The sequence below is a fragment of the Sceloporus undulatus genome, chromosome 3 (genome assembly GCF_019175285.1).
Source record: "Sceloporus undulatus isolate JIND9_A2432 ecotype Alabama chromosome 3, SceUnd_v1.1, whole genome shotgun sequence".
NCBI lineage: Eukaryota > Metazoa > Chordata > Lepidosauria > Squamata > Phrynosomatidae > Sceloporus > Sceloporus undulatus.
In genome coordinates, this window is record NC_056524.1 from 87120577 (window position 1) to 87148408 (window position 27832).

Sequence of the window (27832 nt, forward strand, 5' to 3'; positions counted from 1 at the left end):
CTTGAAGCCCCAAGGACACCCCTTTCCAGGCTGCGGGGAACTGGCCTTTTGCCGGTTCCCCGCAGCCTGGAAAGCGGCGGATCGGGGCCTCAGCGGCTGCCGGTCTAGCCACTGAGGCCCTGATACCCCGGGGAAAGGGGCGAGTGCAGCCCGCCCCAAACAGGCGGTCTGTAAGCCGCCATAGTGAACCTAAGATTATTGACTCATAAATTGACTCTCTAGGTCTTTTGTGAAATCTCTACATATACACTGTCTTTCTTTGGTTGCTCTTTGCTCATTAATCTGCATTTCCCCCTTGTTCTGTGTCGTCATGTTTTTTTTTTCTTTTATTGCTTCTTATTTGTGTTGCCAGTTAAATTCAGTACTTGGAAAAGTTACTTTTTGAACTATCACCCAATCCCAGGCAGTATGACAAGTGACCGTGTTGGCTGGATGATTGGGGAACTGTATTCTGGTATCTTTTTTACAAGTTCTGATTAGTATTTGGTTAATTTTATTCTTTTCCCTTGTTTGGAAACCTCTCTAGACTGATTTGTTTAAGCTGGCCTCTAGGTTTTTAATTGCTAGGGCACATTCCTCTGCCCCAGCTTTTTTCTTTGTTTTCTTCGGTTTATGAGGTCCCTACTTAGGCTTAAAATCTTATCTGTTCAGTGCAATTTTTGCCTTTAGGTACTTTAATATTGTTAACCACCAATGTTCTCTGCAGAAAAATCTAAAAATAAAATCATCTATAAATATGGGATCTAGCTAGCCCATTGCTTCGCTAAAGAAAAGTTACATTACTGACACCTGCAGGTCCTCTTGGGATGTGTTTGGAAAGCAAACCTATGATCAGCTCTCCCATATGTAAACATGATGGGAAAGATAAGAGAGTGGTGTCTGACACTGAGGCAGTGATCATGAAAACAAAGAAATTTAGGATAGTTCAAAGGTAGCTCTTTTAAGAGACAAGGGAATTTGCTTGATTAATAAAATGACTGGCCTTCTTTGTCATCATTTTACTCACACTTTCACATGACTACATTTCTCAGGATCTTGAGAGGGGTGGAAGGAGAAGCCACAACAGAAAATCTGGTTTATAAACAATTTGTATATATAGTGCCTGCCAATAAGCCTCTGTCACAAGCTGCACTTTGATAAAAGCTTGTTTGGAACAGCATTTTTGGAAGAGAATTAATCAGATACTATTTAATATGATAGTATTTTTATTTATATTGAGGATTTTCTTTAATTCAAGTGTTAAAATTATGTTAGAGGCTTAATTATTTAACTGCAAGTGGTTGTGGTAGATATGTAAATTATGTTTGATATCAAAATTGTATTCACAGAATACAGTCAATAACTTTATCCATTTTTTTTTTGTGTCTTTCAACAAGGTTATCATTTGCCACCAACCACTTTTTTCTGACTCTTCAATAACTATTTACAGGTATTTATCAAAAATATGGATATATACATCTGTTTTGTTCATATCTTCTAAATTTTGTTTCACTTCGTTTTAATGTAAAAAAATACCAGTTCCTCAAGCAATTTTATGTTTTCCCACCTAGGGAAGCACAACAGTGAGGATAATGTTTTGTGTTTTGATGGCATCTTTGGAGGGGAAGAGGGGAATCTGCAAGTTGGATAATGTAAATCTACATCAGTGGCAGGAAATATGAGAGAAATGAATGACAGTTAACCAAAGTTAACCCTTTCGGCATATGCTTCTACTTATAGAAAATGTGAAGTAATAAATAGCTACAGATCAACTTTTCTTTCTTCCAGTCTCTCAGCACTCCTTAGCATTTTCAAGCATCAGTATTGCCCTGCATGGTTTTTGGCTGCTACAGAATTGGCTTTTTATATTCACACAAGCCAAGCAAATGTGAAGTTCCCCCATTTAACAGTCAGAAGTGTGCTCTGGCCCTTACATAGCCTATGTAGAACTCTGGGAAGATCTATCATCATGAGGGCTCCCATCAGAATTTTCAGTCTCTCCTTCTGAAATGGCTTGCATTGGGGTGTTATACAGTCTGCAGCGGACACTGTATCGACTACTGCTGGCTGCAGGAGGTGCCCGTGACCGTCCTACACGTGATGATGCTGATGTAGGAAAGCTTTTGGAAGAAGTCCCCTCTGCAGTTAATCTTGAGGGGCAAGGAGAGAGAGGAGCTAATGCCTCAGCACTTGATGAGGTTTGGGAAGACTCATCAGCATTTTGTAGAGTATCCCCAATTAGTTCTCCAGGAGATTTGGGTGAAACTGGACTCTTCAGTATTTCGGTAGCTGACATCCTATAGCTAGAATCAGACCGGCTGCCCTTTTTCAGGAGCAGCAGTTTGAATTCTTCATTTGATGTATTGGACTTTTTGGCATTCCTGTAAATAAGTCCAGGAGATCGCTGGCTGCACAGTGGGCTTGCCACACTTGGAACTGGAGGAACATTAGCTGTAGGGGGTGTGCTGCTGGCAGAAGACATGTTGCTAGTACTAGATGAAGCTTTCGATCTGTTCTTTGAAGAAATATCTCCAGAATCTTTTCTTCCGAGTACTTTCCTTTTTGACCTGTTATGAAAAGATGGAACAATATTCAATGTTAAAACCTAGCTTCAATTAACTGCTGAGCAAGATCACAAGATATTACCCATGAGTATATGTAACATTAAACATTTGGTGCAGACTATTACTACACGTTGAAATACAGATACACATGCACATATATAAAATCATTCTATAATATTACCTTGTACATTGTCAAAAATTTTAAATAATTCCACCTTTAAGAATTCCATCTGTCAGCCTTTGAAAGCACATAGTAGATAACTGCATAGAAAATGTTTGGGGAAAAAGTAAGTAGTATCTAGTATAGTATCAGAAATTGCAGAGGGATCTAACCTGAACAATTTCTTGATCATCTTTCCATGTTCCCTCCTCCCCAGTGCATTACTCTAAAAAGCACAACTGTTGTGGCTCAAGAAGGATATGGAATAGGAAGACCCATCAACACTTGCAGAGTTCAGACTATCTCAGTGCCTTATTGGCCTTATTGCAGCCTTATCTACTTTGCTTATCCAAACCTGAGGCAGGAGAATCATAAATGAGATCTGGCATAATGATTAAGGCAGTGGTGGCAAACCTATGGCACACGTGCCAGAGGTGGCACTCAGAGCCCTTTCTGTGGGCACACACTCTTGTCACCCCACCACAGAGTTCACCAGAGTTTGTTACTGGAAAGTAAGAGGAACATGGCACTTCGTGAGAAATAAGTGGGTTTTGGGTTGCAGTTTGGGCACTCGGTCTGTAAAAGGCTCACCATGACTGGATTAAGGCATAAGTTGCATTTCAGTATATTAAACATCAGGGAAGTTCTGATGCCTGCAAGTAAAAAATTCATTTATTCTAGTTGAAGCAAACACTTGGATTTAGGGCCACTGTATTACAGTCGGCCCTCCATATCCACGGATTCTTTAGCCACAGATTCAACTGCCCACAACTTGAAAATATCCCCAAAATTCCAAAAAGCAAACCTTAAGTTTGCTATTTTATATAAGGAACACCATTTTACTATCCTATTGTATTTAACTGTACAAGAACATCCATAGATTTTGGTATTCACCGGATTCCTGGAACCAAACCCCAGCAGATACCAAGGGCACACTGTATTTAACAATAAAATAGCAAAATAATGTTTATGTAAAAAATGTGCTTTGTTCAATAGCAAAGTTTTAGGTTGAAAGAGAAACCTCTCCAGTTTTGGGTTCAAGAATGGAGACAGAGTGAACTGAAGACAGCAGTTTATTTAACAACACAGTGCCAGTCCAGATGCCCAGCAGCCAAACTGGAAGATGCTGGAGATATATTAGCCAACCATGAAACAGCACTCATTAAACCATATATTAATGTTTTTCTAAATTCATGATGAATGTTCTAAATGGCACATTGCTTGCTGGCTCTCATAACAGAGAACTCTGCATTGGGGGTGAAACTGAAGCCTCCATTATAAAATTTGTATTTATCTTTCAGGTTGTGGAGTGGGTGGAAGAAAGAGGTGTTTGGATGCTAAAGTGAATCTGCTAATCGGCAATTCATATTTATATACACACCTTTGTGGTGTAACTGGCATTGAGAACTACAACAATGTAAATAGGGTACATTATGAAGCCCATCACTTTCTCAGATGTATCATCTATCTAACCTCTCTATGGACGTTATCAAACATAGGTCCTATGTGCTTCCATCCCAAAAATGGTTAAAGTGGTGGCATTCCAGAAAAGCAAGCCCATTTGCTATTGGTTATCACACACAAAGCACAACAAGGGGTTAAAAGCACATTAAAGTGGATCCAATGTGGATTTGGCTATCAAAAGGAGACAAACAAATCCCCATTGACAGTGTAGAAATACCTTTTCTGAGCATGCTCAAAACTGTCATTTCCACAAGTGCCCCCCCCACATGACCCAGGGAGGGGAGGGGAGAGGAGAGGAGGGGATATGGGGTGGGGATCCTCTTTGCCACAGAAGCCTCAAAAGGTGTTTCCCTTTGCAAACTCCAAAACCACACACACACACAGGTCCATAAGCCTGCCTGATTCCATGCCCTCCTTTTCCAGGCCTGCCTGATTCCATGCCATCCTTCATTGCTCCCTCCTGTCCAGGAGGACTTCCAAAATGCCCCCTCTCTCCTTTTGCAAAGTCCAAAACCACACAAACACTCATAAGCCTGCCTGATTCCATGCCCTCCTTTTCCAGGGCATGTTCTCCATTGCTCCCTCCTGTCCAGGAGGACTTCCAAAAGGCCCTCTCTGCCGTCTTCTAGCAGCTCTTCCCCGGGGAGTCTAAAGAGGGGAGTGTGTGTGTGTATTCCTTTAAGAGATGAAAGGATTCTCCCTCTTTGGCACAGGAAGGCAAATGAAGGGAAGGGGAAACAAAGTCATCTGAGGCTTGATTTCCAGACAGCTGGCATGATGCGAAGGGAGTCAATTCGCAGGCAAAATGGACATGTAAATCCAGTAGTTTTGTGAATTTACTTATTTCCTAATTGACCTCACATTCACCTTGCAATCTCTTCTGATTGCATGCAGCGTCATGTGGAAAGTGAAGTTGTCCCTAAACCCTGGATGACCCTGTATTGGCACCACTTCAAAGTTCCATTTTTGCCCTGTGTAATAACATCCTATCACAGAAATTCATGTCTTGGTTGTCTACTGAAAAATCCAGTTTCTGAACTCTATCACCACCAAATGATTTTTCACTAAATTATTTTAGGCATGCTCCAATGCCTGTAAAAAAAACACAAAACCATTAACTTACCGATGAATGACTGCAAATAAATCCTCTGTTGTTCGAGGTTTATTTGGAGACACAAAAGCATCTTCTGGTTCAGCCTGGGAATCTTCACTTAAAGGTGAGAATATGGAATCATCACTTGGAGAAGAGTCTTCAGAACAAAAAGAAGAGCAGCTAAGAAATCATCAAACACTTTGATACAGTACAGCTGGTTAATGTAATCTCAATGAAATTGTGTAATGACAATCTAATCTCAATATTGGATGATCTCTCAAATTAACATTTGCATGTAATGGGCAAGTGCAAGTAAAATGAATTTAATAGAAATGCAGATCAATGCCTTTGTTATTGTTGTGTGCCTACAAGTCATTTTCGACTTGTATGTTTTCTGGGACTGAGAGTCTATGACTCGCCCAAGGTCACCTACTGGGTTCCTATGGCTGAGTAGGGAACTGAATCCTGATCTCTAGGGTCATAGAATCATAGAATAATAGAGTTGGAAGAGACTGCAAGGGCCATTCAGTCCAATCCCCTGCCATTCAGGAAATCTAAATCCAAGCATCCCTGGCAGATGGCCATCCAGCCTGTAGTCTAACAATCAAACGGTTACACCACACTGTCTCTCAAAAACAGAAATGAACTGCCAGAGTGCAACTGAAATAAATGCACCTCTGCCCAATTAATCTAGCTTTTGATTTAGTTTAGGGAGCTATCATGACTTTAGGCATCTAACAAGAACTAACCTTTTAAGATATCTTCTGGAATCCCTTGTGTCTCAGCTGCTCTCCTGTCATTATCATCTGAGGCACTTTTGGCTGGAATACCTGACATAGTATAATTTTCTTCCTCAGTACATTTTTCACTGAGTGAATCTACAGTTGAAATCTCCGGTTCATAGCTGATATTCCCAGGCACTTTGTCATCACATTGGCTTAGACTGAGTGGATGCTTTAGCTGATAACTGATGTCTGTTACCCCAACTGAGGAGTCACACTGGGGTGCATTTCGATTAAGAGGTTCTAACTTTTGTTCACAGTGTGCAGGTAATTCTCGCTGAAGCTGCACAGGGTCAAGTCTCTTATCTTTTTGAAATCCACAAGTAGTTATCTTCCCTTCAGAATTTCTAGAAAGGCCTGCCATGCCTTGTGGAAACCGTTCGGGGCAACTGCTGCAGGTTTTTTTTAAAGTACTCTCTTGTAAAACCTCACGAACGAAGTGTGTTTGATCTGTTACATACTTAGCTGCTGGAACACCCATATCTACTGAGGTTAGGGTGTCTCGACAGGTATTCTTTTCACTGAAAGTCAAACTGCATTCTGCTTGCAGTTGTTCAGGGGTTATTTGTACTGGAGAAGGATTAATATAGGACACTATGGCATCTTCCATGGAATACTGGCGTAATATTTGTTTCTTACTTCCATGTGGTTTCATTACAGTTTTTGCTTGAATGTGGAGGAGGTCTGTGTTATCTTTTTGTTTTGTGTCTTCAGACTTATTGATTGATCGAAGATGTACAGACTTCAGGACAGAAGGCGTAATAGCAAGGGCTGGTGGAGAATTAGAGTTCAGTGCTTCTTCTACCACGTTAGGCTTGTTGTTATTAAAAGCATGTAGTTGGTGTCTGTGAGCGTAGGGTTTATTCAAGACATTATGAAGAGCACTTAGGTCAAGATGAGTAGGAGGTATAACTGGAAGTTCAAGGTCTTTATGTAGAGTTATGTTGCCATCCTTAGAAGAAGTCTGTTGTAATGAGGACTTCCTTTCTGGTACTTTTGGCTTCCTTTTACTCCCCCCTGGGGATAAGGGTCCAGAAAAGAAAGCTGTAGGAAAGGATGATGTTGGTGTTTCAGACTGACTGGAATAACCACTTGAGGGAGATGCTAAACCAGCCAGCTTTTCTGGGGAAGCCAACTTAAATTCATTCTCAACAGAAGGAAGGGAAGGAGTGGTGGCTCGCGATCCAGACTGTGACGTTTGTGATTCTGAACTTTCCGGTGACTTTATGCATTCTATGACCGTAGTACCCGTAGCAGTGCTAGAATTGGATAAAGACCTATATGGATCATTAGATTTCAAGTCATTTAGAAGCCAGAGTTCTGCATAGTGAGATTGCTCAGCACCTTCATCTTTAAAGGATGGGATGTCCATGGCATCATATGGAAGGTTTTTTAATCCGCTTTCATCCAAATTATCCCAGGAGTGTTCCTGTTTGCTTGGTATATTAGAATTTTCTGCTCTTGAAGGTGTATTTGAAAACTCAAGGGGCAGCTTCATTTCCCTGGAAGTGTGAGGCATGTGCTGCTGCCCACTGCTTATCTTTGGTTCTTTCTTCTCAGGAAGATCTGTGCTGCTGTCAGATTTCCTTAAAGATGAACTGCGTTTTGGTGGGGCTGGCTTTGCCTTTGGTTTTTTGAGAGAGATGCTCTGTTTTCCTTGTCTCTTGTGATTGACATAATCCTGCCAGGTGCAGTTAGTAAAACTGGAAACAACACTTGCATTCTGGCCACTGTCAGAGCCCACAGCTGCATAGTTACAAATATAACTTTTAGTTCCCTTGAGACCGCAGTCAAAGTGCATGGAGGTATAGTAACCTTCAGTGTCAACAGAAAAGTGTGAGCTAGTGTCTGCTTTGTCAGATGGGGTCTTCTCTATAAAACTATCATAAGTGGCCATGCTTGTAAAACTTGGACATCCCAGGCTATCTGTCTTGGGACGTTCAGGACTGAAATCTTGACGGCAGGATGCATCATGGTGATGATGCAAGTAATTCCATTCACTGTCACTTGTGTTGCTGTTATTGGGGTCATCGAGTAGATCTGCTACAGTGGAAGTGAAAGAACTTGCCCTGTGCCCTCTAATCTTATCCATCTGATCAGTATAGTGGTCTGTTATGAAGACATTAGAGTCCTCATTAGCATTAGGGACAATGTTAAGTGATAATTCTGAATCACAGTGTGAAGAACCAGTCAATGGGGGAGACGCAGCAGGAGGAATAGTTTCTGAAGTCTGGGAAGGACATGTTGAGCTGCTCCCACTCCAGTTCCCACTGGATGATTGATGGTCATCTTTCTGGTCCATGTGACTGCTGAGAAGAACCCCAGCAGTAGAGATGGAGTGAATGGGACTTCCAAAGGTGTCAGAATTTGATGAGATATCACAGCTTCCGGAATCTACCATCCTTGATAACCTTGATCTCCCCCTTTCATTTGAGTTATGATCTGGACTATGAAGATGTTGAGAACATTTTAAACTTATGGGATGGTGTTCTTGAGAACACAGGTTATTGATGGCATCTTTACTCTTTGTAGAGATTCTTTCTTGGCTTGTTAAAAAGTGTTCTGCCTCATACGCCGACATTTTGGCACCAGTGTCGTGGTGTTCCACTTCATTGGCTCTAGCACCTTCGCGAGGAAGACTCCTTGATCGTACACGGTTGCTTACTGATGTTGTAAACATGGCATCACCATTGTCTGCCAGCACCAATATGTTGCCAGCTGAATGAGAAAGGGAGGCTACTACACTTTGACCCCTCTGTGCTCGAATTCTTCTCCGGGATGGGGCAGCAATGAGGATTTCTTCTGTTTGGCACTCAGAATCCCTGGTACCTGTTCTCCTGTTCACGTTATTAGAGAAGTCTGGATTTGCATGCACAATCACATTCCGTTCTCTTGCTACTGGTGATTCGTCAGAATCTAGGACACATATAAAACTCTGTAAGGTACCATTTACACTGCCTGAAAAATTATGACCCTTATGCTGGCCTAATATAAACCACAAGGTAACAGGTTTCTTTCCCCTACCTTGCTGCATTTGTATTTTACTAAGGAACATGCAGAAAAAGTAATCACTAGGGCTATTTTCTTATGCTCCATCCCATTACAAATTGCCCTTGCCCAGCAGCTTAGCAGCATGTCCTCTGAAAAGTTCTAAATCTATACTTGCAAGAGAATAAATCAATCCCTTTTCATCTAAATTCTGGGTAGCTACTGTTTCTATGACAGTTCAGACCTTTGTTCATAGGTTCTCCTTCAGTAGCAGATATTGTGGCCACTGTAGATATCAGAGTGATTTTCTCTGAGACAATTTTTAGTGGATATTTTACTCTAGTTCAGGGGTAGGCAACCTGCGGCCCGCGGGCCGGATGTGGCCCGGCAAGGCCTTGGGACCGGCCCCCACCCGGTCCTGCCACCGATTGCCGCCGGAGACTTTGGCCTCTCGCGTGAGGGCGTGGGGCCTTTGGCCTATCAGGAGGAGGCGGGCAAGGAGGGGCAAGCGGCGGGCAAGGGGGGCAATTGTCTATAGAAGCCTCAGAAATATGCATTTATATTAACATTTTTTAAAAAATCAGCAAATTTTTTTGCATGTCCTCCATTTTTTTTTTAAAAAAGTGCCCTCCATTTGAAAATTTTGTCCTACATTTGTCCCGGTTTATTTATTTATTTTATTTTTTTTAAAAAAATATTTAACTATTTATTTTTTGACTTCGGCCCCCCAGTTGTCTGAGGGACAGCAACCCGGCCCCCGGCTCAAAAAGGTTGCCTACCCCTGCTCTAGTTACTCTTGACTACTATCAGGACAGGAAAAGAGGTAAATCAATTTGATATACATTGTTTCAGCAAGTAAAGGAAAGAAGAGTAAAGATACTTGAAAAGGGGGGAAGGGTTGACAAAGTTTTCAAACAATTTAAATGTTGAGTCCTGTATGGAATAAAATGTTCAACTGGTATTCTGCATAAGTTAAGCAGTGAAAATTGATCATTACTTTGCCGGGTAACAAGCATTGCTTTTTTACCTTATGGGTCCCTTAGCTACAAGAAAAAACTTTCACTGAATCTAGTTACTTTTTATGTACATACTACGGGTATATAAACAAACAAAAAAGAAAAAAATACACCAGAAATCAAGTAACTCATTACATTTAAACAAGAAGGGCTGGACATATATATCTATATTACTTAGTAAGGCCCACAGCATATCAAGACTGAAGGCTGTAATAAGTAATATAGTTTGGCTGGCAGTATTAAAAAAATAAAATAAAGACAAAATGAAACAAAAATACCCAAACACAGTATATTTGAAACTCTAGAATCATAAAAGCTGGAGAGTTCCTTGGAAAGCTGTTTGGAAGGCAGGCTATTGCTGCAATTAAAGCAGTTAGAATGCTATCTAGTCAAGAGTTGCATTTATACTACACCTATTTCTTGTTGGACTCTTCTGGGGATGCCAGAGATGGTTTTCCTCCTTCTCAATTTCCGTCTCCGCTGTAGCACGGATTGTGAGTGAACAAGAGAGCAGCGTATACTAGCATCTCTGTCAAAACCAACTCCTGCAACCCATAAATAGGTCTCATTAGCTTTTAGAAATAGTAGACAAATTGTTATGACTGGAAGACAGTGGAGGTCATTTGAGCACTTTGGATTATGCCTACAAATAAATATAAGGCAGACCCTGTACAACTCGTGAAAGTTATTCACTGTGATCCACAGCCTTGCTTCTAAGCCTGTCCTCTTGGAACAGCCTGCTTTGCCAAAAGACACAAAAGGAGGAGAAAGTAAAGTAAAAGGGGGAGAGAGTAGGTTAAGCATTATTGTTAGCAAGGAACCCTTAATTGTAATGGTTTGCCCATTTATTACTGATATGCAGGCATCAGCATGTATGAAATGAACACTAGCATCCAAGAGGATCAGAAATTGTTTGGCTGCAAATTGCTTAAAAACTATTGGTCTGTGTTGGAGTGAGCTGGTGAGGAACAATGGCACGTCCAATAGCATATTATATATATAACCTTGAGGCTGTACAGACTGGCACTCTGTGTATGTCTGCACACGAACTAGGGCTGCGGTAGGGCTGAGTGTTCACATGCTCCAAGCCTTATTTCTGCCGTCTGGCCGCCATTATGGTGGGTGCATGTCCACATGACACACACCATGATGACACATACAAGGCACAGTGCCTAAATGGTGCTGGGCAGAAGGAGCATCAGGACACCCTGCCGCACCACACCACTTATGACACCCCTTCCAGGTCACTGCCCAGAGCAGCTTCTTTTGGGGAGCAGATTGGTGCTGCAGTGTGCGGCTGCTGCAGCACCCATCTGGGGCAAGAAGAGGCGGCTGGATGCCGCCTATCTGTACAGCCCCCTTCTCTTACTGTATTATGTGTGTCTCATGCATTAACAGTGGATAAACATATGTTGAGACATATCCAGTGTTCAAACTGATTACATCATGCAGTCAGTGGAAATAATTATGGTCACTTGATTGATTTCCACCAGTGTTTACACTACATAATATTAAACTTACTTGGTCCTAATTCTTAAAATATTGCTGTTACTCTCATAGGCAAGTAGCCAACACCAAAGTGATGTTCTCAACCACTGGCTCTCTAGAAGTTTTGAACTTTACCCTCCTAGGATCCCTGGCCATTGTTCATGGCGGAACATATGTGAGGGACCAAAAGTTGACAATCACAGCTCTGAAGAATCTTCAAAGCACATGCTGGTTTTCAGCTTGTGGAATTGTCCTATTTTCCTATTAGCTTTATACAGTTTTTAAATATGCCTTTCTTCCAACACCTATTGTTATCCACATAGGAAGAACAGGGTAAAGTGTTTCCAAATGCAAGAAATTGTTCATATAAGGGACCATAGAAAGATGTGAACTAAATATTAAATCCATTCTACAAAACAAACAAAAAACCAGTCTTTTATTAGTCTTAACTCTCCACTATTTCTCATGCAAACAAGACCAATCTATTATGTAGATTACAGAACAAAGTACATTCCTGATTGATCTTTGAAGAGATGTAGAAAGCATAGAATAAGATAAAATAAAACCATGTACTACTATTTAAAATTATATGAATCTGTTTTATTCTGCACTGAACTGTTGGTCAACTTAGCCCCTTACTGTCTACCTTCATTAGTAGTAGCTTTCCAGCACCCTATGTACCCCTTACTTGGTACCTTTAATTGGATATATAAGAAACCGAAACTTGTGGCTTCTGCATTTAAAGTACATAATGTACTACTGAGCTGCAAGCTGACCTCTTATGGGATATCTTCCCTATCACTGCTGATACTGAGAATAAATCTATACTTCCCAATTATAGCAATTTGACACCATGTTAAACATAAGAGTTTATCACACTGGGACTAATTTAGGCATTAAAGAGAAATTAAAGTGCATTTAAAGCATCCCACAAATAAAGCGAAAATGGTGAATAATTGCGCGAATGATTATCACACTCAATTGCACAAATAAAATGATATTGGAAATGCATTGTCGCTGAAATCCTGAAAGTAAAAAGATGCGCGTTAATGTTTCTTTGTGACTACTTTAATGGTGGGCGTTGTGTGACATCGTGTGAAATCGTTGTGCGCAATTATGCGATTTTTCCAGGATATTCATCTCCTTCATGTGATAAACTCCATAGACTTCATTCTATAGAATTCTGGAGTTCTCTGCCAAACAGCTATACTCCACTTCCTTGAATTATAGTATAAGAATACTCTAGCACTCTAAGTTCTCCCCAAATTACAAACCTCAGGATTTGAAAGGACATGTAATACAGTCGGCCTTCCCAGTCCATGGATTCTTTGTCCATGGATTCAACCATTCATGGCTTGAAAATATTAGTGTGTGTGTGTGTGTGTGTGTGTGTGTATAAAATCCAAAATGCAAACCTTGGTTTTGCTGTTTTATATAATGGAAACCACTTTACTATGCCACTGTATTCAATGGGACTTGAGTATCCACAGGGCATTCTGGAACAAAACCTAGGCCCACTGTAGTTAAAGTGGTATCAAATAGTATCAAATAGTTTTAACTGTAGATGTTGTGAATACTATAGAAGTATGGATACAGTCTGTGAGAGCCTGGTTCGCATTTATTCCATGCAGCTTAATCCTTGGGCCATAGTAAATCACATTGATCCTGAAACAGAGATCTATGCCTTCAGATGGCACAGTAGATTTGTCTGGTGTATATCTCTACCTTTTGACAAAATAATGTGCAAACCCATCACTAACAAAATCATTTCTAGAAGTAAAGAAAATTGTTTTAAAATGTGTTAGGTATCTAAATTACTAGGGGTTGCAATGTGTTACTGGAAAAGACACTAGAGAGAGGAAGGTAAAAAGAAAATTTGAAAAAAATATATTCATCTGTATTAACAGACATTTAGGAATTGAACCATGTATGTATTTGATTGTTTCTAATCTGATGTTTTTATACTAACCTTTCCTTCATCTAGGAGTTGTAACTTGGTAAGAATGGTCCTTTCTGAACTAATATGTCAGGGCAATATCTAAACACAATGTAATTGAAACACAACTACAAGAATAAAACATGGGAAAGGGGAACCAAAACCAACCACCCCAATACATTCTTGATCCGAAAAAAAACCCTCTATTATCAGTGCTGTATAATTATATTGACCATAATTATACATGGACATACACATACATAATACATTACATACAAATGTGAAACACAAAAAAGTAACTTTTTGGTAAAAGTTCTTCTTGAAATCTATTGCAGGAGACCCCAGACAATAATCCTATATCAACCACCACTAATGTTGTAACAAGTGGACAGAGAAGCTTACTTCACAATGAACAAAAACACTACACATTCTACTGACCTTCATTCTTTTACAAGATTGTTTTTACCAGTAAGGGAAAGGCAGAGGAAGGGAGAAATCAGAACTTAAACACGGTTTCAAACTTCTCAAGTAATTGCAGCAATGTGTTAGTGATATCCAAGTGATATCTGTAGTTACTGAACTGAACCATCTATAGTAGCGGAGTTTTCAAAACTCACACAAATCTTGCTTTTTCACCCCAACATTGATGTAGAGTTCTTAGACTATGTAATTATGAATATCCATTCATTATGAGCAGGAGGAATCCAACAATGTTTGTGCTAGTTTTCAAGAGTAAAATCTAAGCACACTGAACCTAAGGATGATTTAGATATCTTTTTTTCTCACTAAGATACATGGAAAAACTGCTTGAAAAAGAGACGGAAGACAAGTTCAAGATTAGACTGTTCTAGGACATGGGGATTAGCAATTCAAAGAAGAACATGACAAAATTTGCTTGACAAATGCCCTTTCCCCCATTTTATACAGCTCTTTGGATCCTGATCACTAAGCCATAAACCAGCAAAGAGTGGAGTGAACTCAAAATTATTGGTTTGAACTGAATTCTGTGCTAGATTGTTGCCACTAATTAGGAGTCACTCCTAATTGTCATTTGCCCCCACCCCCATATGTACCAATTATATTATTCCCAGGTGGAGCAGATGTTTCCACTAAAACTTAACACAGTATTTTAATGTATGCCAGTGGTTTTCAAACTGTTTTACCCTTGAGATGCTCCTTTTCATCTACCTGCAGATGTCATACACCTCCATTCAACATAGTATATGAATAAAAATATTTTATTTGTTTAGTGTGCTATTTTCATATGCACATTCATGCATATTCATATGTGTAAATTTTACACATAAAAAGTTTGGGAGTGGTAGTAGTAATAGTAGTAGTAGTAGTGTTCCAAGTCTTGCACCTCCCTGGAGCAACTCTTGCACACACACCCAGGGGCCCTGCCCCTTCCCCCCAGTTTGAAAACCACTGGTGTATGCACACTGTAAGCATAGTCTGAGGGCCAAATGTCCACCACCAAGGCTGAAAAAAATAGAAAAAGTTATGTTGTGTTATATACACACATATAAGAAAATATAGAGAAATATCAATACTGTAGAATATGCAGGACATTCAAATACATTAGTATTTTTCTTCAATGAGTACCCACACGATAAAGAATGCTACCTTTTAAATCATATTAGAAAAAAAGCAAGCATACTTTTTCCCTGCTTATTCAATATTCTTATATTTTAGTCAATGTGCCTAAGTGTGATAGACTGTATGTTAGCTGACAGGACAGGGCTTCATTTAGACAAAACATAGGCAGATGGTCAGTAGGCAAACTGATCTGGCAGTGAAACCCCACTTGTTTCAGACTGAGTTTCACTCCCTCTGAAGGACCAGGTTTAGTGTCTTAAGTTGGCTGCTAGATGCACCATTGCTCTTGGTTAACCAGGTGGCAATTGTGGTGCTTTCACGGCTCTGGTTAGTTTACCAGTTGCTTCCTCTCCTGGTGAAGACGGATTTGACCACCGTTAAACATGCCTTAGTAACTGCAGTAATAGGATTAAACTATGGCAACAGTCTATGTGGTACTGTTTGTTGAAGAGCGTTTGGGAAATGCAGCAAGCTAAATTCTTTTCCATGCGTGCTTTTGGGATCATATTACATCAATCTTGTTTTATGAAGACCAGGTCCAGTTCAAAGTGCTAGTTCAGTGAGGTTAATTGTACAACCCCCAGATGTTGTTAAAATGCTACAGCCAGCATTCTCATCACTACCTATGCTGGCTAGGGGTATGCTAATTGTAAGCTATGATGTTCCAAATGGCTCAGGATCTATGGTACGGTAGCTGGCACTAATAAAGATAAGGCTTTTTGGTGGCAGTTCAGCCAGAACTAACTGCTCCTTTTGTGATGGCTTTTAGGCAAACAGTCAATATGTCTTTATTTTGTGTGCTATGCACCTTCAAGTTGCCTGTTGACTTATGGCGACTCCATAAATTCCATAGAGTTTTATTAGGGAAGGAATACTCAGAGGTGGTTTTCCCAATATTCCTTTGAAATATAACCTATAGCATCTAGTAGTTTTTGGTGATCTCCCATCCAAATACTAACTAAGGCTAACCCTTCTTATCTTTCAAGATCAGATGGGATCTGGTACCTTTATACTAGTACCTTTTATTGAATTTTAACTGCTAGCACTGCCAGTGTCTGTTTTTATTTTGATTGTGTTTACACTAGTGTTAATTTTTAAAAATTAGATCAGGATTGTGTTTTTGCTGTTGTAAATTATGGTGAATGAACAAATATATTTTCCTAAAAAGGCACATTGAGGGAGGACACAGTAATACTATCACCGTGGAGGGAGATGAAAATCCAAAAAGGTGATGGACTGATTCCAACCAGTATGAGCTTGGGGCTCTGCTGCCAGTGGAGTGATAAATCTGCTCCAGGTCTTTGTCTGAACATGAAAGGACTTATCCAAAGTGCGAAGTGAATTTTGGGGATACATTTCGGCCCCTTCAAAGCTTCTTTAAAATGTGGACCAAAATCTGGAAGAGATTCATAACCACAATGACATCAGAGTTAGTTGATGCCACTGGTTAAAGTGTAATACCAAACCGGATTCTCATTATAAGAATGACCCTGCATGAGTGTTAGGATTGCAAAGTCTTATATTTTCATGTATGCAAAGAAGAAACCAAAACCTTCCATTTTTGCTTCAGAGCTAATCACAGTTCCCTGTTATGTCCAAACTTGGAGGAAAGCAAACCAATACATTCTAATTTGTAAACCAATATTAACTGAATGAATGGAATTAAGAATCAATATTCATAGTTTTCTGAGTTGTGATATGGAGAACAGTGGTTAATGCTAAAATAAGAATAGAATACTGTATTTCAATGTACAGTACTTGCAGGCAGAAGGAACATACAAGCTTAGAAACCTATGCAGGATTTATTCATACCAAGAAACCATAATAGGTAAACAAGTCTTCCTGGAGAAAGTTCCATTAACTGAAGTGGTCTACTCTAGCTGGGAATAAATTAGGTATAGCTCCATATATTTAAACTTTTATAAATCAATTATAATATCACTACCATATTTATTTATTTATGTACAGTATTTGCTTTGGAGCATTATACAAGATTTTGAAACAACTGTTAAAATCTGCTCATAGAAAATACAGTAACCTTTCTGAATTTTAGGAATTCCATCAGTGTATCATATGTTGTCTTTTGGAATGGAAATCTTTATTCCAGTCCATGACAAGCCTGTGCAATTCAAAAGCAAAATAAAATAAAAATAATACCACCTTTCAAAAAAAAACCAAATTCTCTAATCATACCATTTAATTCCAAATATAAGCACACAAATGGCAATGATTATTCATAAGAGAGTACTTCAGCACACTGGAAAGTGTTAACGCTTAGCTGAATTCTTGCCTCAGAAATCTTATATTTGCTGAACAAAACTCCCATGTTTAGGGGCATGCTCACCGTAATAAAATTTATGACTTGAACCACCTTTTTGTCAACAAAAAAAGAAGTACAAGAGATCTGTACCAGTGACATTGATGGGGATAACGCAAGAGGAAATCACTTGGGAATCTTGTTTCATTTTCTCCTCTGGAGTTGGGAGAGGTAGTGCTTTGCTCCAGTTGGTTTGCTTATCCAGTGTAGTAGGGATATTATGTATTGGATTTTTCGGCCTCTGCCCTAACATGACATCTGCGTCTTCTTCCTCTGGATGGTGGGACTGTAAATGAAGACAATCATAATCAGTATCTACTCTTTCACAATGTGAGATTATCTTTAAAAAAAATCAGCATGTGAGAGTTGGAAGCAGAGTGCAGGAAAGCAGGAAACGAAAGATCTGTCTACAGTTCATAACAACACCAATCTTTCAATAAACACATAGTAGATAGGAAATGTAGTCCACCTAGCATACTGGAAACATTTAGGGACTGAAAATTAAAATAAATTTCCAAGAAATGGAAAGAACTTCCAATTCATGATTAGTTTCTGCAAGCATGTACCCTTTTACTCAAGGTTTACATAAATGATCCATTTGTGCATGCAATATTAACAAGTGTTTGGAAATTAGAGTTCATTTTGTTAGCTATATACATGAACAAACATCCATTGCAAATCGGTTGCATGCAACTGCCTACCACCATATACTTGACAAGTTACATAACAGGGTTTACACAACCCAGTCTGATTTTGAATCAGATTACTTGGAAACATTTTGATAGAATTTCAGTATGGTTTCAAGTCAAAATTTGCTTAGAAGCTTGAATAAGTTCAGTGGAACCTATTTCTAAAGATAATCTTCATTTATGAGGCTGATCCTGTCCATGTTTACTTCAGAATACATTTCAGTGAAACAAATGGGACTGAATTCCAACTATACATGAAAAGGGTCAGTATAATGTTTAAAACAACACAACTAAGGAGATAAACTTAATAGTAACTGAATAATAAAAGAAAAATGAAACAGCAAAGGTCAAGCCACTACTTTATAGTCTGCAGAATCTCTAGAAAGCATGCGAAAATAATCTTCAGAAGATAGTATCCAAACTACAAGGCACACTAGATAAAGAGGAACTAAGAGAGTAGAACTGCATGAAAAGAAAGTATCGTTTTGAGAAGAAAGCAAGACTATTGTGCTTTGTAGTTTTACCAAGTGAGAGAAAAAGATTAAAAGCAGTTTGTTGAAACAGATACCTTTTGAAAAACTAAGCTGTTTGGACAATAGCTAGTTGAATGTAGAATACTTTTTTCAGACTTCTAAAGTTTTAATTTTTCATTTAATTGATTATTTTACCTATATGCAGCTCTGGAGGAAGCTTGCTAGTTGTTCTAGGTGTGCATTTTCATACCTAGTGTGAATTTCTGTCTTCAGTGGCTAAACTTTGAATACTGTACTCTACATTTCTCTGCAATTTACCCTGGAACATTTTAGTTCTTTCAACTGCTTTTAAAGCTTCAAGATTTAATTGGCTGTTGTTTAACATTTTACTCATTTCCCAAATGATAGCCACTGTCAAACAAGTATAATTCGTCTCTCCTCCTAAATGTCTCCGGAGACATTATTTCCAAAGGCCTGCAACAAGCTCACAACTATTAACCCTCTACTTGAAGTAAGTAGATGGCCACACTTCATTGCTACTTATCGATGTAAAGCTGCATCAAATTGGTCGCTTACCTTATCAGAACTTTCTGCAAAACTTCCCACCGAAAGGACAAAAATAAAAGGGACGCGTCTTCCCCCAAAATATTTTTTGCCATTCCTGGGTTAGGAAAACATTGCAGCTTTCTTTATCTGGTCAGCTTTTGTGCTGTTCCCAGCAGACATGAATAGCTCATATAAACTACTAACACAAAGGACTTTGTTTCCTAGGTAACGTCTGGAAAAAAAAGTTGGTGTATGAAAAAAAAAGCCCCACACAGCCTGTATTTTGTGGCTGATTCCTTCCCTGCATAACAATGGATTGCCGGACAAAGAAAGTGAAGTGACCTGACCACAATCTCTGACTGTCTGCCAAAGCTGCTCTTTAGCAAACAATGGCAATGATAACAGCCCATAGGAGAGATCCATGCTTTTGCTTTGGTATGTCCCCTTTGGATGCCTTCTTGTGGTTTTACAAAATCTCTTGACTGATATTTCCGCCCTCAGCAGCAAAGAGATAAATTTGGTCCAGGCCTTGAAAACCAATCAGCAAAGGGGGAAACTCTCTTATAAGGTACTAAACCTATTAAATGTACACTAAGCTGCGAGAGGGGTGGAGAGTTTAAAGGGAGCAGAAAAGTTGGCATTCCATGTTGATAAGAGTGCAACATAAAGACAACAAAGTTAGTCAGCCAAAAAAGCAAGCAAGAGAAAGGATTAGGGATTGAAAAGCGAGAGAGTGAATGAGAGATTGTTATTTTAGTGCTCTTCCAATACCTTTCTACTCCATGGGGTCATGTGGCAACACTCAGTGGGGGAAGGCGAGCGGGTGCTGTGAAACTATAAACATGAAATGTAGGGGGAAAACGATTAAAAAATCAAAACACATAAAATGGTTCTGTGGTTTTGGTTAACATATATCAGGGTTGCATGTTGTCGATTTAAAATGTGTCTTCAGAATGAGCCATTTCCCAGTGGAAAGAAAACCCTTGCCATTCTATAAAATATAACTCGTAACAAGGCCCTGTGTAGTCGCTCAGGATTAACTCTGCGTTTTTCCATCTGTTTAACTTTTAGACCTAGTGGTTAGTTACATGGAGGGAGGTTAATGAGCATAAAAGCAATCACATATTCAAGTTTCTATCAGGACTTTGATAGCTAACAATGCTTAAAGCAACAATGAGGGTGCCCCCTCACTGGACATGAGAGTAGGTCTCCCAGTCCCACTGATTTCTTGGGCTTCAGGACATACTAAGACGGGATTTTAGAGATTGTCTCATGAGCTCTCAGATCTATAAAATGGGTGCTGAAAGGATCAAATATGTAATTTGCCCCTATTTTCTATGTTGGGAAAAAACTGGGCTCTTTTTCGGACTTGTTCTGACTAAATGAAAACATCTAGAACAAGGGTGGGCAACTTCAGGGATGTAAATGTCAAAATCTGGGATTGTAAATTGATTTTCCAATGTCCCATAGAGGTGGGTGCATGGGTTGCAGAGCCCATTTCTGAATCAACATGATAATCTCTACCAGTTCACTGATCACTACAGAAAACATGGATTGCTTCCAGTGCAGTTACCTTAAATCAGTCAAGTTAAATATTATTAGAAAAAGACTAAATGGATTACAGGATGGGCTGAGATTATGTTCACTGTTTCATACAAGTTACTTCTCTGTATTTACAAGAACAGGATTGCTTTGCTACTTAAAATGGTAAAGGTAGTCCCTCGACATGAATGTCTAGTTGTAACTGCCTGTAGGGGGCAGTGCTAATCTCAGTTACTAAGCTGAAGAGCAAGCATTGTCCAAGGACTGCTCTGGTGGTCATGTGGACAGCATGGCTGCACTGAATACTGTTACCTTCTCACCGAAGTGGTACCTGTCTGTCTACTTGCACTTGCATGCCTTCGAACTACTAGGTTGGCAGAAGCTGGGATTAGTGACAGGAGCTCATCCCATCATGCAGCATTTGGGCCTCGAGCTGCCAACCTTCCAATCTTCCGATCATCAGAATTGGCGTCTTAAACACTAAGCCACCACGTTGCTACTTACCAATGGCCTAATGAAATGATAATGTGAAAAAGGTAATTGTTTAAGAAAATTGTTTCCTTTCCTCATCAACGCCAAGGCTCAAACTTAACTTTATATTTTGGGCCTTGCCTTCCCTCCCTGAAAGTCTCAAGGGGAAAAAACCAGTAAAAAATGCACAATTTCCTGCCCTCAATACAGAACTAGAAGTAGACATCTAGCTTCTTGCAGCCTCCTGCCCACTTTTCATTTTTCACTCTGTTGTAGCCCATGTTACTTGTGTGCATATGGGGTGGGGTGGGGTCAAAATTGGCTCCCAGAAACTCCCCACTCTGGCTGTATATACATGTACTAACATTGTCATTCATACCAGCTACAGCACTGTCAAAGACCTGAATAATTGGACAATATCCAAAATACATCTTCAACCAAAGCCCTATTCAGGGATTTGTCTGCTTATATGTAAGGCTAAAACTGGGGATGGAGATGTGGAGTCACAAACAAATCCAGATTCTAAACATTCCTGTGCATCCAAAAGTGCATTAGACCTTTGTGTGTTGAGTGTGAAGGTGAGAAAACAGATTGGTGACTTGGGTGAACATGGTTACAGAGCTCTCTTTGGACCTTTCTACTACATGTGCTGACATATATCACATTTCCTTGTGCACAATGATGCTGAGGCAAGGCTTCCATGCATGCTTGCATTTCCCCAGTTTTTGTTCTCCATATGAATCAGTGAAAGCCTGCAATGGGCTCTTGTTCACTGTAAATCTGGAGTTACTCAGGAGCTGCAGCCAATTCCTACCATACAATATTTTATATAATAAATATGTCTCCTGATGGGTATTCACAGGTACATTTTAGTTCTTCATTAGCTTCAATCAAAGGCAATAATTGTTCCAAAGGAAATTTCACATTGTATATTCCCATCAGATGTCTCATTGACTTCTCCAATACACTGAATGTTTCTCCGTCAGTAAAGACTGGGTTTGGCAAACTGTCATGGCAAAGAGAAGACCATGGCTTGCTGGAATTAAGTGTATTTATATAATAGGAAAATGAAACATGGGTGGTTGGAGTGACAGCAGGGGGTAAAGTGTGTGAGACTAATCTCCCCATGTAAAATGTCTTAGTAAAGCTTTGGTGGCCCATTGAAAAAATATAGAATGGTACAATGGAGTTAAGGCTTTCCAGAGACAAGCCAAAAGAGAGTCAGGTTCAGATCTCAAGATGGAAGGGGCTTACCAAGGGAAAAGGAATACAGGGATTCTGAATATGGGATGTCAGTGGCCTGGTTGTAAATGTGAGGTGATTAATGGGAAATCACAGGACTTGTAGAATTTGTAAGAATTTGTAGAACTAATGATTCATGAATTTTAAAAAATACCACAATTTAAATTTAATGTCCACATCCATATTGGACATAATACCTAGAAATGCTACATGCAAAAGATCCTTTTCAAAAAAATTTGACAAGCCACAAAAATTACAGATTCACTCCTCAAATGAAATAGTCTAATGATAATATTGGGAATCTTAATTATTCTGTAATTAATGGCTATATCCATGCTATCCTATAGGATTAAAAGAAAGAAAATAATTAAATCCAAAAATTCTATAATGTCATTCTAAAAGGGATATACAATATCTAATGATATCGAAATACTCTCTACAAGAATCCCTTAAATGTTTTTAAATTTTCTTCAGAAAAGCAGTAGTGTGGAAGTAATACGTGAGTCTGATTTGTCTCTGTATGGCAGGGGTAGGCAACCTGCGGCCCGGCAAGGCCTTGGGACCGGCCCCAGCCCGGTCCTGCCGCCGATTGCCGCCGGGGCCTTTGGGGGGCAATTGTCTATAGAAGCCTCAGAAACATGCATTTATATTAACATTTTTTAAAAAATCAGCAAATTTTTTCACGTGTCCTCCATTTTTTTAAAAAAAAAGTGTCTTCCATTTGAAAATTTTGTCCTACATTTGTCCTGGTTTATTTATATATATATAGTTTTAATTATTTAATTATTTATTTTTTGGCTTCGGCCCCCCCAGTTGTCTGAGGGACAGCAACCTGGCCCCTGGCTCAAAAAGACTGCCTACCCCTGCTGTATGGTATAGCTCAGGTTTGTTCTTGCAGCCAATTTCAGCATTACATCCAAATGAGGTCTTAGATTTGTTATTACATTAATAAGTACTGAGCTTACATCCTCTCTTCTCCACTTTCTTCTTGCAAACATCAGTTGATAAGGAAAGTCTTCTCAATTTTCAGCAAAACTATTGTTTGCTGCTACATCCAAACCATTAAACTATAATCTGCATTAGCTCTAAAAACCAGGGCCAGTGAAATCAAAACAAACTCCACTATCATAGTTTGACTTTGTTTCCCATTGCACAAGGGAGTTTATCCATGTAATCCTTACTGCACAAACAGTTGTGCTAATGACCAGATTAACCAGCCTGATTAAAAAAAAACAACAGAATTAGTAAAAGGGCTGGTTATAGATGCCAGTAGATGGTGGAAATAGGGCTGTTAAAATGTAATTTGCCAGTCAACACCAGTGGAAGAAGGTTTTCTTTATTTTTACTACAATTCCCACAATTCTCCAGGCAGAATTCCCCATAGAAAATAAAAGAAATAAAAGTTCATATTGGCTCACCAAGACTGTCTCAACTGCATGGACTTAAACTATTATTATATATTTAAAGGGAAAACCTTAATGGCTTCTTTGTCCCAGCCTTTCTCTATAACATGAAACCTTAACATAGTTTGTAGATGTAACACTATTTGAAATTTGCAACACAACACCTTCTGCTGGCATTCTTCTGCTTAAAAAAAACAACACACACAAGTGTCTACAGAACTTAACAGCATTTACATTTTAATAGCTTTTAGATTCTTAAAGCTATAGTTTTGTAGATGACTTAAAATATCCTGAGTAAAGGAGTCACCACATAGATATCACCACACATATTCAAGTGTTTAATTTTAGAAATTATAGTGAGATTAAGATGAAGAATATTGTAAACCTAGGAATCTATGGATGCAAAGGAATCTTGAAGCACCTTTGAGACTGTCTGAAAGAAGTTGGAGCATGAGCTTTCACAGATTCTGTTTCAGATGCATCTGAGAAAGTAGACCAGCAGCCTGTGCAGCCCCTAAGTGGTGGCCTGCAGCAGCCTCGATCTGGCTTTAGCACCATGGCTTTAAGTGCTCCTGTGGTGCTGTATCTTATGGACAATTGTGGCATTTTAAGGACATCTTGGTGCCTTTAACAGTAGTGTAGCTGAGGTTTGACAGTTGCCATTTCTGCATCATGCTGCCATGGGGGCGGAGTCGGGGCGTGCATTGTATGGACAGTACACCCCGACTCCACCCCCAGACAAACTTAATGGCTTGTCTGCATAGCCTCCAAGTCTACAAAAGCTCATGCTACAACTTCTTTCAAGTAGTCTCAAAGGTAGATATTCCACATAGGATTTTATCACAGGGGGAAATTTGGGAGTTTAAACACGCACTTTCCAAAGACAGTCACATGATTGTGGCTAAGATTTTCACACAATGTCATGATTAGCTAGGACCTCTCCCAAGAATAACCAGAATGCTCCAGCAACAAATAATTCACAGGCAAATCCTGTGAATGATTTGTTGCTGGAGCATTCCTGGTTATTTGGGGATAAGTCCTCTCTAATTGTGGTGTGTGTAAAAATCACAGCTGCGATTGTACAATTGTCCCGGGAAAATGCCTGTTTAAACCCCTGATTTTCCCACATGTGATAAAGTCCTAACATTATATCTCTGAATTCTAAAGAATCTATATGTAATAGTTAAATGTTATGCCAGGAAAATCAGAAAATAGCAATTGCCATTTATTCATGCATATAACTGATACATAACTGTGGCATTTTAATGATTCCTTGGTGCCTTTAACAGTAGTGCCATTTCTCCTGGTATTACCTGGAAAAATTCTCCCGACCAGTGAGAATTAAAGCTAAAAATGTTGAATTTGGGTCAGGAGAGGGCAACCTTTGTCTCCAAAACAGACCAGAAAAATATGTAGGAGGAAAGGAAGAACATACTTTTAGCAAGTGACGGTCCTTTGTTTCTTTGTACTTCTGATTATAGCTCACAGGAAAAGAAGGAAATGGGGGAGCCACCACTGAGATTTGGCTCTGGGTTTTCTGGTCTCTGTTATCACCCCGGTTTCGTTGCTCTGTTTTGCAAAAACAAGACATAAGAAAACTCTCCAGATTGGAATACACACACACACACACACACACACACTATTCATCTTTTATAGAAAACTTAAACTTCAGTTTAAAATCAGTTCGTGGTAAGTATGTACATAGTTATAATATTGAGCATATCTTTAATACAGGATAAGCACTGTATATGGATTTATTGTTGTTGTTGTTGTGTCTTCCAGTTGTTGCTGACTTATAGTGACCCTTATCATAGGGTTTTGTTGGCAAAATTTGTCCAGAGGAAGTTTCCTGATATCTTCCCCCTGAGGCTGAGAATGTGTGACTTGCCCAACGTCATCCAGTGGATTTAATGGCTGAGCAGGGATTTGAACCCTGATCTCTGGTGTCATAGTCCAACCACTACACCATGGAGTGTTCTCACCTGCTGGTATCCTGAACTTTACATTACCTTCACGAAGTAGGTCACAATTATTATATACAACTAGGAGATGGGATGGACCTTAGGGTTGCTTGCCTATGGCAAGGTGGGGAAACTTTGGTCCTCCAGAGGTTTTCAACTGTAATTCCTACAATCCTTTATCTGGCTGGGGCTTTGGGGAGCCAACATGCCAAACATCTGGAGTGTATGTGTACCCTGTGAATTCATCATGGATGTTCAGAAACCTAATTTGAAATTTAGAGCCTGAACTGACAGGCCAAAATAAAGCTGCTTTGGGTCACTTTGGAGGTATGCTGTTTAAATGATGGCTGGAAGCCATGCCAAAGCTGTGCTCCAGTCCTTAGGACATTGTGGACCAGTAGCTGATGGCTCATGGACTGGATCATCTCCAGTCCATCTCTTTACGTACAACTGACCTAAAAGATATTTAGTACACTTTCTAGCTATATGACAGATTTTAAATCCAGGTTTTAGTGTGTCACGTAGAGCAGATTCACTGAATGAAAGGTAGTTACACAAGCACTGGCTTGCCAAGTTCCCACATATATAGTGTATTTGCTCTAATAACAATTGGATTTAGGTCCAGTTTGAGTGTTGGACTATGACTCTGGAGTGCAGGGTTTCAGTTCCTAGCTCAGCCATGAAACCCATTGGGTGACCTTGGGCAAGTAACATGTTCTCAGCCTTAGAGGAAGGCAATGAAAAACCTCCTCTGAAAAAATCTTGCCAATGATAGTTTCACCTTAGGGTCACCGTAAGTCAGAAATGACTTGAAGGCACACAACTTCTCCCAAAGAACTGATTTAGGCGGAAATTAGGACGAAATGGTGAACATGAAAGAACAAGAAAAAAATCTGTGCCCTCACCCCCAAATTTAATTTTCACCATGATACCCACTGTAATATTCCTACAAATAATAGTAAATGAAGACAATATGGTGTAACTTTGACTCATAGCAAATTGCTTTACTGATGGGAAAAAAACCCCCAAAAACCAGAGGGTAATAATGAAGCCAACATGGTTTTATTTTGACCCAAATTGTTCAGAGTAGCAGAACAGTAAAAATATAGTATCAAAGCTGACATCAAATATTTTAATTGGTAAGTATCCAGGAAGAGATTTCACCAGGTGGTGTCTTCATGATTTTGCTTTGTTTGCTCTTTGCTGAAGCACTTTTCTTCTGTCCACAAGATGGCAGAAGAAGATTAAAACAAACTGTACTGCTGAGTATCCCTACACACATTCAAAAAGCTCTATTGTAATTTTAATGTGACTATGATCATATTTCTCTTTGCCTTTTTACAGTGATGTTAAGACAGACACCAGCCACAATTTGCTGTTAAAATATGCCAAAAAATAGTTAGTATATTATTTTTTAACTTTTATCCAATTTAGCTGTTCTGATAGATATTACCTACTCTAAATTGTGAGGATATGAGCACAAAATTTAGGGGCCATTCCCACTGGGCATATAACGTGACGTATATCACTGCAATTCTGACTCGGATTTTTCCCCCGAGTTGTAATCGAATCTGACCCATCGTTCCCCAGGGTTTTTTACCCCTGTTTTCGTTCCCATTGGTATTTTCCCTGTGGTAATTTGAAGCGGGTTATTTTTCTTCCCGTTCCCATTGCCCTTCTGGGACTTCTTTTTTAAAAAGCAGCTGTCAATCAAGCACCTAAGCACTTGACGTCACAGTCAATCAGTTGCTTAGGCGCTTTTCCTTTCCGGGAAAGGGAAAAGGGAGCCTCTATTCCCCTTAAATTCCTTTGCATCCCAGTCTTCTGTGTCTTCCCATAGTCCCTCTGGAAGAGAGAAGGAGCCTCTATTCACCCCAAATCCCTCTGCACCCCAGGCTCTTCTGTGTCTTCCCACAGTCCCTCTGGAAGAGAGAAGGAGCCTCTATTCACCCCAAATCCCTTTGCATCCTAGGCTCTTCAGTGTCTTCCCATAGTCCCTCTGGAAGAGAGAAGGAGCCTCTATTCACCCCATATCCCTTTGCATCCTAGACTCTTCAGTGTCTTCCCATAGTCCCTCTGGAAGAGAGAAGGAGCCTCTATTCACCCCAAATCCCTTTGC

At 39.6% G+C, this 27832-nt stretch overlaps 1 protein-coding gene across 4 annotated transcripts in view; it reads right to left on the reverse strand.

Annotated features, from left to right (window-relative positions):
• Positions 1-254: 254 nt before the first annotated feature.
• The window catches only part of NHS (NHS actin remodeling regulator), a 299178-nt gene continuing 271600 nt past the window's right edge, over positions 255-27832 (reverse strand). For 2 of the 4 annotated variants that reach the window (XM_042456409.1, XM_042456411.1), the window contains exons 3-9: positions 25188-25321; positions 19866-19928; positions 17480-17672; positions 10460-10591; positions 6010-8958; positions 5291-5417; positions 255-2546 (exon numbers count right to left, since the gene is read on the reverse strand). In XM_042456409.1, the coding sequence (XP_042312343.1) occupies positions 1919-2546; positions 5291-5417; positions 6010-8958; positions 10460-10591; positions 17480-17672; positions 19866-19928; positions 25188-25321 (4226 nt within the window). In that variant the 3' untranslated portion in view covers positions 255-1918. Of the gene's footprint in view, positions 2547-5290; positions 5418-6009; positions 8959-10459; positions 10592-17479; positions 17673-19124; positions 19834-19865; positions 19929-25187; positions 25322-27832 lie in introns of those variants that run through there. The other 2 variants (XM_042456410.1, XM_042456412.1) reach the window with 2 other exon arrangements.